Genomic DNA, 17,165 nt, shown 5'->3' with positions numbered 1-17,165 from the left:
TGCTTGTCCCTCAAAACATTGGCAGGATGGATGTGGGTGTCATCTCGTTCTCCTGATCACCCCCCCTCATCTGGGGGAGCGCAGGGGACATTGGCACAGGGGACATCAGCCCTGGGTAACCCTAGGAGTCCAGCTCCAAGGCCACACCCACCAAATACATGTGGGCCAGAGCCCAGGAGAAAGGCAGTGGGACCACCTGGAAGGGCTTTCTCCAGGGCAGTCGCCCGGGACCAACACAGCTTTCTGAGAAGCCCAGATTCAAAGTTGGGTCCACCTGAGGCCTCAGAGACAACAGCGGGGAGTGCTCTTAGGTCGTGAGGAATCGGCGCCTGGGCGGGAGCCGGGCGGGGTGAGGTGTGGGGTCTGTCATCAGCCCCACTCATCTCTTGCCAACAGTGTCCAGTGACTGTGGCCAGGCCCTGCCCTTGGGGTAAGGACACCCCTCTGGAAACACTCCCAACTGCAGTACAGAACTGGGGCCATTTTTGCGAGAAAGAGGCTGAGGCCAAGAGGCCAACTGTTGTAACTTCTAGAAGGTTCTGGACCAGAGCTCTGCAGCTGCTTTGCCTTCAGTGCCGGGCCTGGCCATGGTGTCTGTGAGCCGTGTCCGCCTCACGTGGCAGCAGGCTGGCACCCTGGTTCCACGTGCTCCCCACGCACCCCACGGCCTTCAGCCTTTTGGGGCCAAGCAGTCAGGATGTGTGCGAGGTGAGGGGTCCTCCCTCTGACTCCTAGCTCTCTGCTGCCTGGAGTTGCCTTCCCTGTGAGAGGACGAGGCCCCTCCTCACTATTCAGACCAGCCCCGCTCAGGGCCACCTCCCAGCGCTGCCGGGCCCAGCAGCCCCAGAGCTGGCTCAAGCCAGGGCAGGGCGGCAGGGCTGCAGCCCATGGGTAGAGAAGATACGGCTGTCCACACACAGGCGGCTTCTAGCCCAGACACCTTTAATTGACCCAATTCACTTGAAACTCGGGACGACTGCCCCTGTCTAGGTGCTGGGTGGCATGCACAAGTTCCTGGCTACAGGCGTCCTCACTGTACAAAACTGTTCATCTAAGCAGCCTATGGAAATACACATTCTGTAATAAAAGGAGAGTGTATTGGCTAAAGAGTTGCAAGACCTCCCCGGAGGAGGGCTACGAAGAAAGCTTAGGTTTGGCCCTTGGACATGTGGACAGGGAGCTGCACTACACCAAGTTACTGATGGATCCCTGAAGTCTCAGCAGCTCTGTGGGGCAGGAGGGCTCTGCTCGCAGCCTCCTCCCTGAAGGCCGACGGGGGCCGGGCCTCCGAGGAGGCTGTGTCTCAGCACTGGGGAGCGGGGCTTCCTCGAGGCAGTGACTAGTAATGGGGAGAAGGCAGCCAACACCCACCCGGCAGCACCTGGACCCTCTCGGGTTCCAAACTCGAAGCCTGGCATCCAGCTTTTCCCGTGCCCTCTATGAAGCCCCGGGGGTGCCCATAGCCTAGGGGGAGCCAGCCTTGCCTCCACACCAAGGTGGACCAGGCACCCGGGCTCGGGGCCCCCCGGACTGTCCCTGTTCCATGGCGTCTCCTCACCCTGGCAGTGAAATCGCCCCAGATTCAGCCCTCTGTCAAGGGATCTCCTCGCAGCAGGACCTGGGACCCCAAGAGGAGAGCTGTGGGGGAGGGGAAGGCAAGGCCGAGCACCCTTTAAATAACGTCTACAAAGGAAAAAGCTAATGGAGGCGGGCGGTCCCCGTGGCCATCTGCCGGGTGGGGACGGCGCGACTTGCTGGATCCCAAGTCCTGGAGGTCTAGGAAAGAGAGGTGATGTTGGAGCGCCCGCCAGGGGGCGCCATGATCTTCTGGGCGGTGCGTCTGGCGATGTGGTCGTCCGCCTGAGAGCCTGAGGCAAGGCCAGGGTGGGTGAGAGAAGGAGCATGAGGGTGGGGCGGGTCCTTTCTGCCCAAGAGGGCGAAGCCAGCTGGAGGGCTGCAGCCGTGAGGCTAGGACTGCGGCGCTCCTGTCCGGCTGCGCGTCTGGCAGCCGGTGAACTGGGCGCCCGGCAGGCACTGCCAATGCTGAGGCCTCGGGCACGCGGAAGGGACCGGGAGCTCCAGGCCGACCTTATAGGAAGCCTGTCTGGTCCCAAGAGGAGCCCAGGCCAGGCCAGTCCCGCTTGTCCCAGCTGCAGGCCCGGGGTGAAGGGACAAGGCTGCCCCGGCTTCCCAGATGGTGCTGGATTCTCAGAGACCTCCCCTGCGTCCTGAGTCCCCAGGAGGCAAGCAGGGCCTGCCTTGGCTTCCCGGAGTGGGGAGGACGCGCCTGGAGCACCAGAGCCTCCAGAGGCTGGATCCCAGTGGCCGGCACCACAGGCCGCTGGAAGCCTTCCAAGTGTTCCTGCGTGTCCCTGAGTGCCCAGGGAGGTAGCTCGGGGCCCTCCTTACGCCTCTCAGTTCCGGGGCTAGCTGGTGGGGGGCTGGATTCCCAGAGGACCCCTCACCTCCCCTGGAGGCTGCCCCAGGGCGCACCATGACAGCTCCCACCCCGACTGTTTGCTTCGAGGTGGGGATTCATCACAGCTGCTGTGGGGCAGACACCAGGGCAGGAGCCTCCCCAGCTAGGGTGACACCCCTCAGCCCCTCACAAGGCCTCTCACAGGGGCCGGGCCTCCCACCGCCCTCAGTCCCCAGCTGGCTGTCCAGAGCCCCTAGCCCCGAGGCCGCCTTGCCTGTGTAGCGCTGGTATCTGAAGCCCCGAGCCCCCCGCCCAGGGAGGAGCTTCCCGTCCCTCAGGACGCTCCAGCAGGGCCCCAGCCCCCGGCTCCACTCACCAGACAGGCTGAATCCCGACTGGTGCAGGTTGCGCACGGGTGGGACTGAGATCTTGCCAGGGCAGGACACGCGGGACTGGCCACTGCTCCCCGGCTTGGCGGGCACCATCACCTCGTGGACCGGCCCGTCGTAGAGCCCGCGGGGCACACCGTGAATCTCCGCCAGCTGATGGGCAGGGGGCTGGGCATAAGGGGCTGGGCCGCTCGGCTCTGCACCCTCCCTCCCGGTGCCGGGCTCGGAAACTTGGGGCTCCCTGTGTGGGCCCACCCCACACGCACTCAAGTCCTGCTCCCTCAGGATCCAGGTTAGAGCCGTGACTGCCGGCCCCAGTCCAGCGCTGAGGGGCTCTGACCGGATCCTGCCCTGGACGGGGACATATCAAGTCCGGGGACTCGGACATGTCTGAATGCAGCCCCACCCTGCCCAGCATGTGGCTGAGAGCCAGCCTCTCTCACCTCCTTCCCCTTGGCTGTGAAAGGACTGGTCTGCAGGCTCCCGTGGGATGACCCACTGTGCCCCCACCCCTCAGGGAGGGGGTGAGGGTGGCACTCGGGCCTCACTGTGTGCTCTAGGCCTGGATCTTGCCTCTCAGCTCACTCACTCTGGTGGGCGGGGCGTCCTTCTAAGGTCAGCTGATCAATGACAGCTGTGTCTCTGCAAGTTAGTGCAGACGCCACGCTCTTTCCAGAGGGAGGAAGCCAGCACTTTGCCCCGCACCAGGGGACCCGCCCCAGCCTGTCCTGAACGCCATCCTTCCTTCATCGAGGTCAGACAACGGCCTTCCAGAAAACCTGAAGCAGAGCTCAGATAACATAAACCAGAATGCATGGCCATTGTGTGTGCACACATGTGCTTCTGTGTGTATATGTGTGTCGTGCCTGTGTAGGTGGTGTGTGGGTGTGTGCACGTGTGAAGCACCAGGCAACCCTGGGCAGACACACTTGGCATGCTGTCAGACACACATGATCAGGGACAACCATGGCAGTGGCCACAGAAGAGAAGGGAAGGACATGGGAGGGTGCTCACACTGCAACGTTCACACAAGCCCGCTGTCCCAGTCTCTACTGGTGTGTGTGTCTATTCATGGGGAAATCCTGGAAGGGTCTACACTGACGGTTGACTGGTGGTTTACCTGGGGAGGCGGTGACTAGGGATTTTTTGCTGCTTTTATGTCCATATCATCTGTAACACGTGGGGATTCTCTGGGACACAAAACACCTAAAGCCACTGTTCAGAAGCGCATTGGCAGAGCTGACCTTGGCCTGGAATTCTGCAGGGCCTTCCGCGCCAACCTCCCCCAAGGAGGCCCTGGTCTTCACACCTGGCGGGGGCTTGCATGAGCGATGGCCCACTCTGCCTTCCTGACCACTCGGGGCGCCAGGCCAGGCTGACCAGGAGGTGAAACCACATGAACACGGAGAAGCTCCCCGCCCGCTGGTCCGAGAGCTCCCCCGCCCGCACACGCGAGGGCCTGCGTGCGGGGCACCCCCTTACCCTGTTGCGAGCCCTTATCCTCTTGTAGACAAAGTCTGGGAACGTCTTCCGAGGAATGAAGCGGCCGGCCCCTGGGGTGACGAACATGGTCCCGTCCTCCAGCACCACTCGGCCCTGGCTTATGACCACTGCAGGGGTTCCCCGGCACTCAACTCCTTCAAAGATGTTGTACTCCACGTTCTGGGGACAGAGGCTCAGGGTCCGGCACCCCACGCTTGCGCCCTTCAGCCCTGTCCCTGTTCGGCCACCTGAATACTCCGAGGGCCTCCCAGCAAGAGGAGGCCTGGACTGTCTGTGCTGAGCACCCCACCAAGCTGCGGCGACTTGGGGGTCCAGAGTTCAGAAGAGCCTGGCGCCTCAATCTACAGAGTCTGTCCCTGGGTCCCGTGTTTCTCACGAGGCCAAAGGGGACAGAAATGAGCTGGCAGTGGGGATCCCTTCTGCCCCGACTGGGCAGGGACATGGCACTGCTCTGCCTCCATGTCATCTGTGCGGTGGGATCACAGACGTCGCAGCCACATCTCTCCTGAGGCAGCTGGGAGAGGATGTGCCTGGCCCTGGACGAGCTGGGCAGACGTCACCCGGGACACCCAAGGCTGCTGCTCTTTCTGAGTAAGAGCCACGTGGGACAGGGGAAAGGAGGGGAACATGCCAGAACTCTCCTGAGTGGGGTGCGGGCGTGTGCATGTGTGAAGCACCAGGTGGCCTGGGCAGACACACCCGGCGTGTTGTCAGACATGGATGATCAGGGGCAACCACAGCGATGGCCACAAAAGAGAAGGGACGGCCACAGGAGGGTGCTCGCCACTGCTACGGCCTGACCCTGTCTGAGAGCCAGGCTTCTCTGACCAGAAGTGGCCCTGACTGCCTGCTCCCTCCTGCCCCCTGCCTGTCACGACCGGACCCTGACTTACAGCCGGGCTTCTCTTACCAGATTATGGCTCTTGGCAGAGATGATCTTGGTGGCCTTGGGGTTCCATATGACCAGGTCAGCATCCGAGCCCACAGCCACTCGCCCCTTTCTCGGGTAGAAATTGAAGATTTTGGCAGCGTTTGTGCTAGTTACTGCGACGAACTCATTCTCATCCATTTTCCCAGAGGCCTGGGGAGCAAGAAAGCTGAGATGAGTGGGGGATGGGTGGAGCCACTCTGGGGCTTTCGTGCGGCCGGTCACAGAGTCACTAGGCTTTCAGTGCAGATGGTCATGAGGGTGCCGCCAGACAGTGAGGAGCAGGAGGGGGCTCCAACCACGGCCCTTGCCATGGCAACGCCCACAGGGCACCAACACCCGGCCCCAGGGGAGGTGCCAGTGCCCACGCGAATCGACGGTCCATCTCAGTCAAGCCAACGGGTCTGAGCCTTCCAGTGGACAACGCCTACTCTGTGTTCACTTTGTGAGTAAATGGTGACGCTTCAATGACAACATCTGTGTCCCCTGAAGGACGTAACAGTCTTTCTGGCGAGCCCGGGAGGCCTGGGGAGGCAGAGGCAGCCACAGGGGTAGGTGAGGGCATTGGGAAGGGCAGCAGAGAACGGAGCAGGGCAAGAAGATAGAGGCCTGAGGAAATCTCAGGCTTCCAGAGAGACCGCTAACATCGCAGGGTGTAATTCTATCAGGGGCAGGGAACCTGCTCTCACTAACCTGTGTGTGCAAATACATTCTTTTTTTTTTTTTTTTTTTTTTTTGAGTTGGAGTCTCACTCTGTCGCCCAGACTGGAGTGCAGTGGCCGCTCCCGGCCACCGCAGCCTCGACCTGCTGGGCTCCGGCGATCCTTCCGCCTCAGCCTTCCGAGTAGCAGGAACTGCAGGCACATGCTACCACACCCGGCTAATTTTTTACTTTATTGTAGAGATGAGGTCTCGCCAAGTTGCCCAGGTGGGTCTCGAACCCGCGGGCTCAGGCAATCCACTCACCTCGCCTTCCCAAAGCGCGGGATTACAGGCCGAGCCACTGAGCCCGGCCAGCAAATGCATTCTTAATATCAGAATCTGTGGGGAGGGTGGCAGCTGCTCCTGTAGCTGCTGAAGTCAGTTATGGGGCAGTCGGGGACCAGAATCAGATGTCTGAGGAGCCCGGGATGGTAGGGCTGTGTCTGGGTGGGGATATGACACCTCAAGGGCCGTCCACACCAACCTCTGTTTTATGGGCATTTACTGGGACAGAGGCCTCCTTTTGGCGGAACTCCCCTGTCAGCCCCTCCTGGTGGACTGTGTACCCTTACCAGGCTTGTACTCACCACGCACTTCTCCCAGACCACAGACATGCGCTCCTCGATGCCATTGGTACCCTCGGGGATCAGCGTGAAGTTGTCTTTGCCGACGGCCTTCTGGGCAGTGGTGAAGGTACAGTGGGCGCTGCCTGTCACCTGGAGGTCCCCACTGGAAACAAGCTGAGGTCAGGGGAGTCCGGGAGCCCTGGCCTTCCTAAGCCGGCAAAGGCTGGATCAGCTCCAGTTGTGCTCTGCCAGCACAGCCACAGAGGCCAGTGGTCACACTGAGAGGCTCACACTGAGAAGGGCTGGGACCCCAGTGCAGGGCGGGGCGGAGCAAGGACTACACCATGAGGCCCAGTGTGGTGGGGGAAGCTGGCTCCCATGAGGAACTCTGCACCACGCCCTACGCCCAGGCCCCCCAGTGGGTGCCGGGGTTTCCGTGGAAGAGACCTGAGGTGCTGTCGTCTCCCAGCAGGTGGAGACCACCGCAGGGCGTGGAGCATGTAGAGCAACCTGGGCCCACCTGGAATGTCTGCTTACCTGGAAAGCAGGCAGGTGAGGTGGTCTGCTGTGGTGGGGTCTGGGTTGACGGGGGGCGACGTGACAAAGGCTGCAGCCTTCGCCCAGTTCTTGCTCCAGTAGTGTGAGCCGTCGGTGCCCAGGCTGGCGGTGATAGGCTCCCCAAACACGACCACCCCTGCATCGTGAGGCCCATGAGAGGCGTCCCACCTGCCACCAGCACCCCCACCAGGGGCCTTAGCACAGCGCAGGCCTTGGCAATGCTGCTGCTCACACCCCTGACTCCTGACTGCCCCTCTTCCCTGGTCTGTGACAGCTTATCCCGAATCTGGCTGCCTGAGTGGAAGGCAGGGCAGGGCAGAGGCCTCAGTCTGGCAGACACGGTTGGTTCTGGGGTTCCCTTGGGAGCAAGGGGTCTGAGCGTCTGACTAGAGGTCCTCTCTACACCCACATCCCCACCCAGGTGTCAGGCCAGCCAGCGCCCTAGCTGGGCCACAGGCGACCTGTGAACCAGAGTGAGGCACCATCCGGGCCTGTCTGCATGCCACAAAGAGGGCAGGCACAGCCACAGCGCTGTCCTGCTTCGAGCTGCCAGCTCCCAGGAGGCTGAGCGCGGCCTTCCCGGGTATCGGGCAGGGCTAGGCAATCACCTCTGCGCTTGGCCTGGGCGATCACGTCCGCTGCCCCCTTGCCCATCACTTTGGTCACGTACAGCGGGCAGTTGGCCTGCTTGGCGATGGTGATGGCTCGATGTACAGCCTCAGCCTCCACCTGGGGATGGGAAAGGGCTCAGGCCATGCAAGGGCCCTGGGGCTCCTGAACAGTGTGGGTGCAGGGATGCCCATGGGTTACCTATGGGACTCCAGGCCCAGGGCAGCACCCCTGTTACACGAGCAACATGCCAGATCCTGCGTGCCTAGGATCTGGTGGACCCATGCAGTCCCCAGGCCCTGCCCAAACCACCTTCGGGGCCTTGGCTAAAGACTACAGGGGGACCAAGGGGTCCTGGGGGACACACGCCTACAAGGGGCAGGGTCTGTTTGCTTATTCTTGCCTCCCAGATGAGGACAGGATGAGCACAGCCCAGCCTGGGCCTCAGAGCCAGGGCCGAGGTCAACCCAGTCCCAGGCGGCGAGAGCATGGGGGTGAGGTCTGCCCTGGGTGTTCCTGCGGTGCCCTTGGCAGGCACAGACTCTTACCTCCTCGGGGTGGCTGAGCACGTGGCCCTCAGGGCCGGTGATGCCGAGCTCCAGCAGCCGCTTCTGCTCCTAAACAAACCGACAGGTGCCTCGCTCTAGCCTGAGGGAAGTCTGAGCCCTGGACACCAAGTCCATGACCAGGAGGCCCTGCTCCACAAGCAGAGTGCTGGGCCACAGAATCAATCAGCCACACAGAACTCAGCATGGGGGAGGAAGGTGTGGGCTTGGGAAACGCATGGTTCCTGCTCCCTATGTTACAAAGGAGGGGATGGGCTTGGACAGGGGAAGGGGGCTTGCCCAAGGCCACAGGGCTTGCAACTGAAAGGCCAGAATTCTACCCCACTGCTGTATCCTTCCCATCGCGTCCCCCAGTGGGTGCCTGTTTGGGGGCATGCCCTGGGGGAAGAGGGCTCTGCAGAGTCACGGAGGATAAGAGCACTTTCCACCAGCAGCACCCTTCTTTCGGTAGGGAAGACGGATGCCAGTTTTGGCTTGAAGAATGCAGGAGAAGCAGACCCCAGTAATGAGGCTCCCCTACTGGTGGGCTCTCCCTCCTGCCGGCATACTGAGTACCTCCTTGACCCACAAAGTCCTCCTGTTGGTCCACCTGGGGCTCGGCCTTAGGCCACAGATATGTCCATGGCGCCCTGATGCCCTTGCAGCTGTATGGGTAGATGAGGAAGCCAGGGGCCCCCATGTGCTCCTGCCTGAGGGTTACCACCTTCCTGTGGAGTCTGGGAGCAGGGCAGGGCACAACCTGTCCCGGGAAGCCTGTCTGTGGGTCTATACTCTCAGGGACGCGTCTGGTGTGTGGTGACCTCCACTGAGGTCCAGGACGTAGAGGTGGCCTGTGCTCGCTGAGCCTCAGCTGTAGGTGCCTGAGCCAAAGAAGGAAACAAGGTGCTGGGCCTGGGGTTTGGGAGCCATCCCACTCCACAGCCCCCATGGCCTGAGGGTCAGCACTGGTGTGAGCAGGCTCAGGCCATCTCCATGCCCAGTGGCATGTGTGGGAAGGACATGGTCCCAAATCCGCAAGGTTTGCTCATGGTTGGGTGGAAAACAACGACCCAGCTCCTGATGGTGGCAGCCGGGGGTTGGGGGGGTGAGTCTTGATACCCAGGGCTGAAATGGGGTGCTGAGAAACCCCCGGTCTTGTGTCCCCCAGCAACATTTTGGCTTGAGGGTATTTTTAGAAGTATGATCAAGGAAAAGCTTGTATTAGAGCCCTAAAGGCCCCTGGCTCCCTAACTCACTGGTGGTTTGACATCTGACCCTGACTGAGTAAGCTGCCATGATATACTTACTATTCCCTCCCTCAAGGTTTTGTAGAATTAAGTGCTCACATCTGGGTATCACTGAGGTCACTCTCAGCCCTCATCCCACCCGCCCTCACCCCTGCAGCACCTCCTCCACGATGTCACCGTTCTCCGCGTGCACCTGGGCCAAGGCCCCCAGGTCCCGGATGATGCTGAAGATCTCGTACATCTGAGAAGAGACACAGACAGGGCTCCTGTGTCAGGCTGCTCTGGCCGTGGCCTAAGACACTTGCCTGCTCCCTTCTCTCTGCACCTGCGCTTACCTGGCCATCGGTGCACTGGTACCTGTCCTTGTACATCATGAAGACCAGGAAGGAGTTCACACCTGGAGAAGAGACAGGAGGGGGTCAGACAGCTCTGCCATCACACGTCAGACAACCCAGGGCATCTCCACTGTGCCCTACTCTCCAGAGGGGCTAGGATCTGGGGCCCCTCACCCACGGTGTGTCATTGGGTGTTCCTGCCAGACTCATGAGCACACCTTCCTCCTTCCCACACACACACATGCCAATGAGCTGGGAAGTGGGGACGGGTCAGCCACACCCTGGCCCCTCCTTGCCTGCTTCTCATGCTCTTGGTTCAGAACCAACTGTTTGCCCAGCAGCAGATGCAGGTGGAAGCCCCCTCACCCCTGTCTAACAGTCTGGGAGGGACAGAGTCACTCTGGGAGGGACAGAGTCACTGTGCCTGAGCTGCTGGCTTGAGTTCTTCCACCTGCTCTCTCCAGTGGGATGCCGAAGGCAAGCAGATTTCAGGGCTGGGCTCTTGGGACAGGCAGGAGAACTGGGGTCTGGCTGCCCGTGGCATAGGAGTCCAATCAGGAGGAAGGTGGAGCTCTCCCGTTTCAGGGGCAGCCAGAGCTACCTCCCTGGGATTCAGGGTCTGTGTAGGGATCAACTTGGGACTGAAGGCCGTGCCTTAGTCTCCCACCATTCAAACCCACCCAGCCCACAGTCCCTCCTCACTGGGTCAAAAGGGCTAATGTGACAAGCTAATGTGGGGAAACTGGGTCACCTTCTGCTGCATGAGCCATCTCAGGAGACCTCTACACATGACTGGGCCTCTGGGGCCGTCTCCACAGTACCTGACAGAGGTGATGGCTGGGAGGTGGCCTTGTCCCTGCAGTACCCTCCAGCAGGCACAGGACCCCTGCCTGGTTCTGTGGGGAGCAGAGGTCCCAGCCCAGCACTGCCTCGACAGGGTGAGGAAAGGTGCAGGACCCAGCTTCCACTCCACTCTGAGCCAAGGCTGTAGGACTCCAGAGTCCGGTTACAGAACGGCACAGGAAGCAGAACTGCTGCCTGGAAGTGCCGCCCAGGGACTGAATGTCAACGGCCCCCACCAGCCCCCAGGCAGGGAGGTGAGGGGTCCTCCCACCAGCCCGCCACCAAGGGTATGTGGGGGGGTCCTGAGTACCAAAGGACACTCTTGTGATGACTGTCCCTCCTGGGAAATGGGAACCCAAAGGATCAGTCTTCAAGAAGTCCCTTCACCTCCTGCTAGTTGGTCATGGGTGGGCAGCAGGTGTCTCCTGGGAGTGCCAGGGCCTGGAGACCTCTTGGACCTGCCAGCACCTCAGTGCTCTGACCCTGCCCTGCCCTGGCTCCAGGCTGTAAGCTATGGGCCACATGCGATTATGAGAGATCAGTTACGATCTGTTATGACTTTTGTCAAACCCATGATGAAACTCTGATGTGGTTTTAGATTCGAGGCTTTTTATGGGGAAAGAAATTAAACCTATTTAAAGACTGGTCTGTTTCAGCAGAGGTGCCAATAGAGAAATACAGGTTTTAAAACATCCTCCTTCTAAAAGGATCCTAAAATACTACGAAAATGGGTAGCTACTTTCCCTTTTCTCTGGCGGGAGGTGGGAGAGAGTCCCTTTTCCAAGAACCAAGGGGAACCCACTGACAGCGTGATTGCTCCATCCTTTTGTAGGGAGGACAATCGCAGGACATGTCTCTTAGACAGGGACAGAGAAGGCCTCAGTCTAGATCCTCTGACAGTGGGTAGGCCTTCGAATGACTCCTGTCCAACCTCTCCTCAATACCTAGACACCTGCCCTTGGGGTCAGGGCAGCATGGTGTCAGCAGGACACAGGGTCAGGGCAGGGACCCCTTCTGCCCAGCATGCAGGTGAGCAGCCGGGCTTTCCAGCAACCCTCACCCTTGTCCTTGACCAGGGCCTCCAGCTCCTCCTTGATGCTCTCGTGCCAGCGGGGGATGTCCACGTGCAGGGAGTAGTCACAGCAGGCCGCGCTGTCTGCTTGTTCCCGCCACTGCTCGTAGGCTGCCAGCAGGCTCACACCCGTGTCAGGGAACACGTGGTCCACTGTGGGGACAGCAGAGTCAGCAGACCCTCCCACGGGTGATGGGGTTCCACCGATGCCTCCAGGGGAGGTTTAGTTTCACATTCCCAAGAGACCAGAGAACCATTTGAGGAAGACACAGGAGGGGCCACACGGGCCCCTGAGAGGGGCTGAGGCTGCCATGAACCTCAGCTCTGTGGCTTTGTTCAAAGAGGACTCTCTGTCCCACGTCCCCTGGCCTCTCTCGGAGGAGAGAAGAACACCAGTTCAAATCATCCCACTCATGCCACACCCCAAGGACGGCGAGGGCAGCAGGGCTTTTCCCAGCCTCTGGCACCGGCTCAGCCCAGGGAGGCACCCACGGGACCGGCAGGAGCCGTGCGCTGTCCGAGGTGCTGGGCTCTGCCTCTCTGTACTTCTGCAGAACGGCAGGCGCTGGGCTGGCTGCTCACAAGCCACGAACAGCGCCATCCCGCTTCCTGCATTCAGCCATCGTGCTGTCACCCGGCCAACTGCATGTCCAAGGCCCACACACTGCTCACTGGCCTCTCCCGGGCACAGCTGATAAAGAATTGCAAGTGGGGTGGATCAACAGGAAGGCGTGCCCACCAGGGTTGCCTTCATCCGGCACACCCTCCCCCCAGGCTTCTACATGTCCCATCACTCAGGTCACAAACCAGCCCCCGAGCACATGGGTACCCACTCCTCCTCCAGCAGCTCACAGTGCCTGCCTGGGTCAGCCAGCAGGGGAAAACAGAGGCGGGACAGAGGTCAGCATCACGTCTGCAGCGTTTCTCCGTCCACACAGAGACCCACACAGCTCATCGGATGCCTCTGCACTGGGATGAGGCAGGTGACATCAACAACGCAATGTCCTGGCCTGCCTGGGCTGCCCCCATGAAGGACTTGAGCAGTTGCCAGTCTCCTTAGTGAGATTACAAGGTGGGCTGTTATTGGTTTTTCCTCCTTTTGGACTGAATGAACCAAACCAAGTGGTGGTTTTGGGAATGACTAAATGTCACTGTTTAGAGTTGCTTTTCCCAGCGTGCAGGGCCCACAAAGCAGTTTATGTGCATTAATTCGCTTAATCCACACAAGCTTATAAGGAGAGCACCCTCCTGTTTTCTAGATCAGCAAAGTGCAACGAATGAAAGTCAGCTGAGTTACCTGTAGTTACACAGCTAGAAACGGTAGAGCCGGGTTCAACCAGGTTCACTAGACCAGTTCTTAGTCACAGCAGAAAAGTCTGCATCAGGCATGGCTTAGTTGATGGCATGCAAGGCCATGCAGTGCAGGAAGGGGCCAGGCTTTGGCTCTGAGCTTACCACAAAAGTTCACGGTGGGCCAGTGAACCCACCTCACCAGCTTGCTACACTGGGCCTCCCTGCTGAGCTCAGAAGGTTTTAGGAGGCGAGCGTGTAGCCAAAGGGTATCAGGATGGAGCCGCCAGCTACAAAAATGGTAACTCTGGTCATTTTGGATGGGCTAATAGTGAGCATTCCTTTTACCCTTTTCCTAAAAACACAGCCTCCGTCCTCAACTCTTCCTGACATAAGCATCAGAGGCATGAGGCTTGGGGTCAAACCTATGTGTGGTATTTCAGACAACAGGACCTCTCCCCTCATCCAAGGTATCTGAATTTTCCAAACCCCAGTTCTGGACTGGCTACTAATCCCCAGGAAATAATAACTGGACACACATCCTTTTGTTTCCTGGAAATCCCAGGAGCAGCCCCGAGTTGACCAAGGTGAAATGACCCAGGATGAGAAACAGCAAGAGCAAAAGGGCACTATAGGGTTTCTCAGATGGAGAGACAGGAAAAGAAGACCGAACTAAGAAAGATGCCATTACGGGGCACTCCTCCTTGCACACATAAACCTGGCCAGAGGACCAAGGAACGCATCACAAGCTGCCCGCCCCCGGGAGAGGTGGAGACCCAGACACTCACGAATCATGGTGGTCCCTCCTGCTAGGGCGGCTTTGGTGCCCTGACAGAAATCATCAGCTGGGTTCATGCCCAGGACAGGCATCTGCAGCCTTGTGTGGACATCCACTCCACCTGGCAGGACCATCAGACCATGGGCATCGATAGTCTTGATGCCCCCAGGAACGATGAGATTTTCTCCAATTTGTCTGAAAGCAACAAGAAGATATTTCACTGGGCACAGAGAGCCAGATTAGACCTGAACAGGCTCCAAAGCAATGTGGCAGAGCTGGGAAGAATTCGTGTGGCCTCCGGTCCTTGAGGAAAAGGCAACATGGGCTGACCACTTATTGGACCCGTGTCTCCATAATGTCAGACAGCAAAACATCCCATGAAGTGGCTTAAGACAGTCACCACAGAACCTCCAAAGTTGTGTAAACATCACTCTCTCTGATTTTCCACTAAAGTTTCTACTTGCTTCCTTATTGACAAGGTGGTAGAACGGCTTGACAGAAGCAGAGACACAGGTGTGGCCAGGAAGCATTTGTTAAGCACCTGCTGCCAGCCAGGCACCCCCACTAAATGCTGAGATGACAGGAACAAGTGCACAAGTGGGTGTCCTGCTTTCAACCTTATGACTAACTGACGGCGTGGGCTCTGTCAGTGGTCACCACATTACTGTTTCCAGGGAGCAAGGTCTGGAAAAGAAGAAAGCATTGACATGGATTCCACCCAAAAGTAAACCACCTGGCTACCACGTAATCAGTGTGTGCACACGTGATCTATGAACACATCTTTGGCAGAAACTTACTTTATCAAGCCATCTTCCACATACACATCAGCGTAAAAGGACTGGTCATCATTCACAATCTTCCCACCTTTGATCAGAAGGCGGTCGCTCTATTGGGAACAAAAAATGGGGAATTTCTCTCCAAACCGAGTGACTCAGCAGCACCCTTAGTGCAGCTTCTGCCCCTGGAACTGTGACGGAGACATTCAGGCCCAATTTCTAGACATAAAACGAGCACAAAAGCCCGCAGCTGTTTAGCACACTCCAAGCACAGGGCAGAGGGTGCTGAGAGGCAGCTGCCTCCTGGAGGCGGCCCCACCTGGCTGGCCCTCCGTGTCCCAAGCTGCCACTCAGGCAGTGCAGTTTCACGAAGGTGAACAGGGACACAGGGCAAAGCTGGAGTTAGTGAAAGGGTCGCAGTGTAATGGATCATATTTACACCTTCAAATTCAGCATCAGATTAAAAAGCCCAAGCCTGAGGGAAGAGATGCAGTCTCAGGACCTCTCTCAAGGCCTTGGGGGTCCTGGTCTCTCTCCGCCCCCCGCCACTCACACCAAGGGGCCAAGACTCTGATTCTACCAGAACACTTTGAGCTGGTGACGGTGCCAGGAGGTGCCAGGGCAGAGCAGTGACATGGTCTTCATTGGGCTGGCTGCATCCCAGTGAGGGGAGACAGACAATAGCAAGAACACACGTACACGGATCGTCACGGACTGTGACACACACAAAGAGCACAAACAGGATGCCGTGACAGGGTAATGGGAGACGAGGCGAGGCTGCTTCGGGGGCGGAGAACTGCCGCTCTGAGGGGCCGGTCCTGGAGGCAGCGTGGCCAGGGCAAGAGTTCCGGGCCAGGAAGAAGCTTGTGCAAAGGCCCTGAAGCAGGAAAGCACTTGAATCGCATCATTAGATCAGACAAGAGACTGAGGACCGGGACCTTCTGAGGAAGGGGTCAGAGGCAGGGCAGGTCTCAGAGCTCAGCAGGGGTGGCGCGTGCCGGGCTGGGGACTCAAGGGACCGCCCTCCATCGGGAGTCTTAAGCAGATTTCAGTCATGGTCTGATTGATGTTTTAAAGAGATTACTTGGCTACAAGCAGATTGTGGCACTTAATAATGGAAATGGGGCCCACATGGGTGGTTTCTGAGGTTGCCCAGGTGAAACGAGGGGCCTTGGCCAAGATTACAGGAGGGGGTGTGACAAGTGATAGAGTTCAGAGAGGCTGGGAGTCAGGAGGGCAGGGTTTGCCCATGGAGAGGCAGTGGGGTGAAGGACAGGGAGAAAGCGGGTGGCCACAGATTCCAGTGCTGCCTGGGGCACCCTAAGTGGGTGAACAAAGTGTCAGTGGGCAAGGCCAGCTCTTTGTGATCAGCCCAGCAGCACTGAGCTGTGGCATTAGACAGGGAGTGACTCCAGTGCTTGGTAACTGCTTCTAAGAATCCTACCAGATGGTCAGAAAGGGGAAGATCGAGCAGAAAGTGGGTGTCATTAGCAGAACTCTGCATGGCTATGAGAGGTGATGATCTGACCTCAGGAGAGAATAGGGAATAGACACAGAAGGAGGGACAGCAAGTGTAGAAAGATGCATGTACGTGACAGACCCTGAGCACTTCTCCATCCACTGTCCTGACCAGGCAGGAGTGACAGTTTGCATTTAACAGGGCAGTTCAGCCACCTGCCTAGAGTTCCCAGGGCCCAGTCAGAGGTGGCCAGGGTTCCAACTCCCGGCTCCGGCCTTTACACGCTATCAGTTAGAAGCCAAGAGCATCAAACCGAGCCCTGCAACTCGGGCTACAGAGACAATCAGGAGCTCATTATCTATGAATCTGATTACATCATGCACTATTTTTACTGACATCTAACTGCCAGGTTGCATTTTCAGGATCTTACTGGTTAAAGGTAAGACACTATCCCACAGTCCACAAACAGGCTGGCAGATTATGCCATGGGTTGGAGCCAGCCCTCTACCTGTCTTCACATAGCCAGGAGCAAAGAGTGATTTGTAAATGTTATCTTGGTTGAAAAACACCAAAAGATGAGCATTTCATGACTCGTGAGGATTATATGAAATTTACATTGCAGGGTCCACAGAGAGAGTTTTACTGGCATGCAGGCAGTGCCCCGAGACTTCCATAGTGTCTGGGGCTGCTTTCCCAGCAGGGTGAGTGGTGGTGACAAAAAACAGCACGGCCCACAGAGCTGAAAATACTTACTATCTGACCCATAACAGAAGAAGTCTGCTGGCCCCTGGTCTACACTGCCGCCCATTCCCAGTGGCTGGGCCCTTCCCAACTGCATCCTGCAGTCTTTAATGCCCATTCCCAGCTGAGCCCTAGACCCAGTCCTGACCTGTCGCCACCAGGCATTTGCTGAGTCTCTGCAGCCACATCAGGCCCAGGCTGCCTCCCCAGGTGGTACCTCCTTCAACTCCCGCCCCTTCCAGAGGACCAGTCCATTCGCAGGGAAGCCCAGGGAAGTCCCAGCTGGCAGAGGGAGGCCTGGGCCAGGCAGAGACTGTATGGCCTGGGCTCCCAGTTCACCACATGTCACCCTCCAACCCAGGTTTTCTTTCTTTTTTTTTTTTTTTGAGTTGGAGTCTCACTCGG

The 17,165-nt window shown here is 58.6% G+C and overlaps 1 protein-coding gene across 1 annotated transcript; it reads right to left on the bottom strand.

Annotated features, from left to right (window-relative positions):
• Positions 1-921: 921 nt before the first annotated feature.
• On the bottom strand, positions 922-14,665 carry DPYSL4 (dihydropyrimidinase like 4). The gene is made up of 13 exons (XM_021713259.1): positions 14,582-14,665; positions 13,795-13,979; positions 11,705-11,869; positions 9,802-9,863; positions 9,627-9,707; positions 8,223-8,291; positions 7,674-7,794; positions 7,045-7,201; positions 6,529-6,670; positions 5,249-5,392; positions 4,291-4,458; positions 2,796-2,961; positions 922-1,868 (listed from the first exon to the last, which is right to left on the bottom strand). Exons 2-13 carry the CDS (start codon positions 13,916-13,918, stop codon positions 1,777-1,779), a joined length of 1,491 nt encoding a protein of 496 aa, XP_021568934.1. The 5' UTR covers positions 13,919-13,979; positions 14,582-14,665; the 3' UTR covers positions 922-1,776.
• Positions 14,666-17,165: the final 2,500 nt, after the last annotated feature.

The sequence above is a fragment of the Carlito syrichta genome, unplaced genomic scaffold (genome assembly GCF_000164805.1).
Source record: "Carlito syrichta isolate Samal-C Ts95f unplaced genomic scaffold, Tarsius_syrichta-2.0.1 Scaffold304385, whole genome shotgun sequence".
Lineage (NCBI taxonomy): Eukaryota > Metazoa > Chordata > Mammalia > Primates > Tarsiidae > Carlito > Carlito syrichta.
This window is presented reverse-complemented; position numbering and strand designations above follow the sequence as displayed.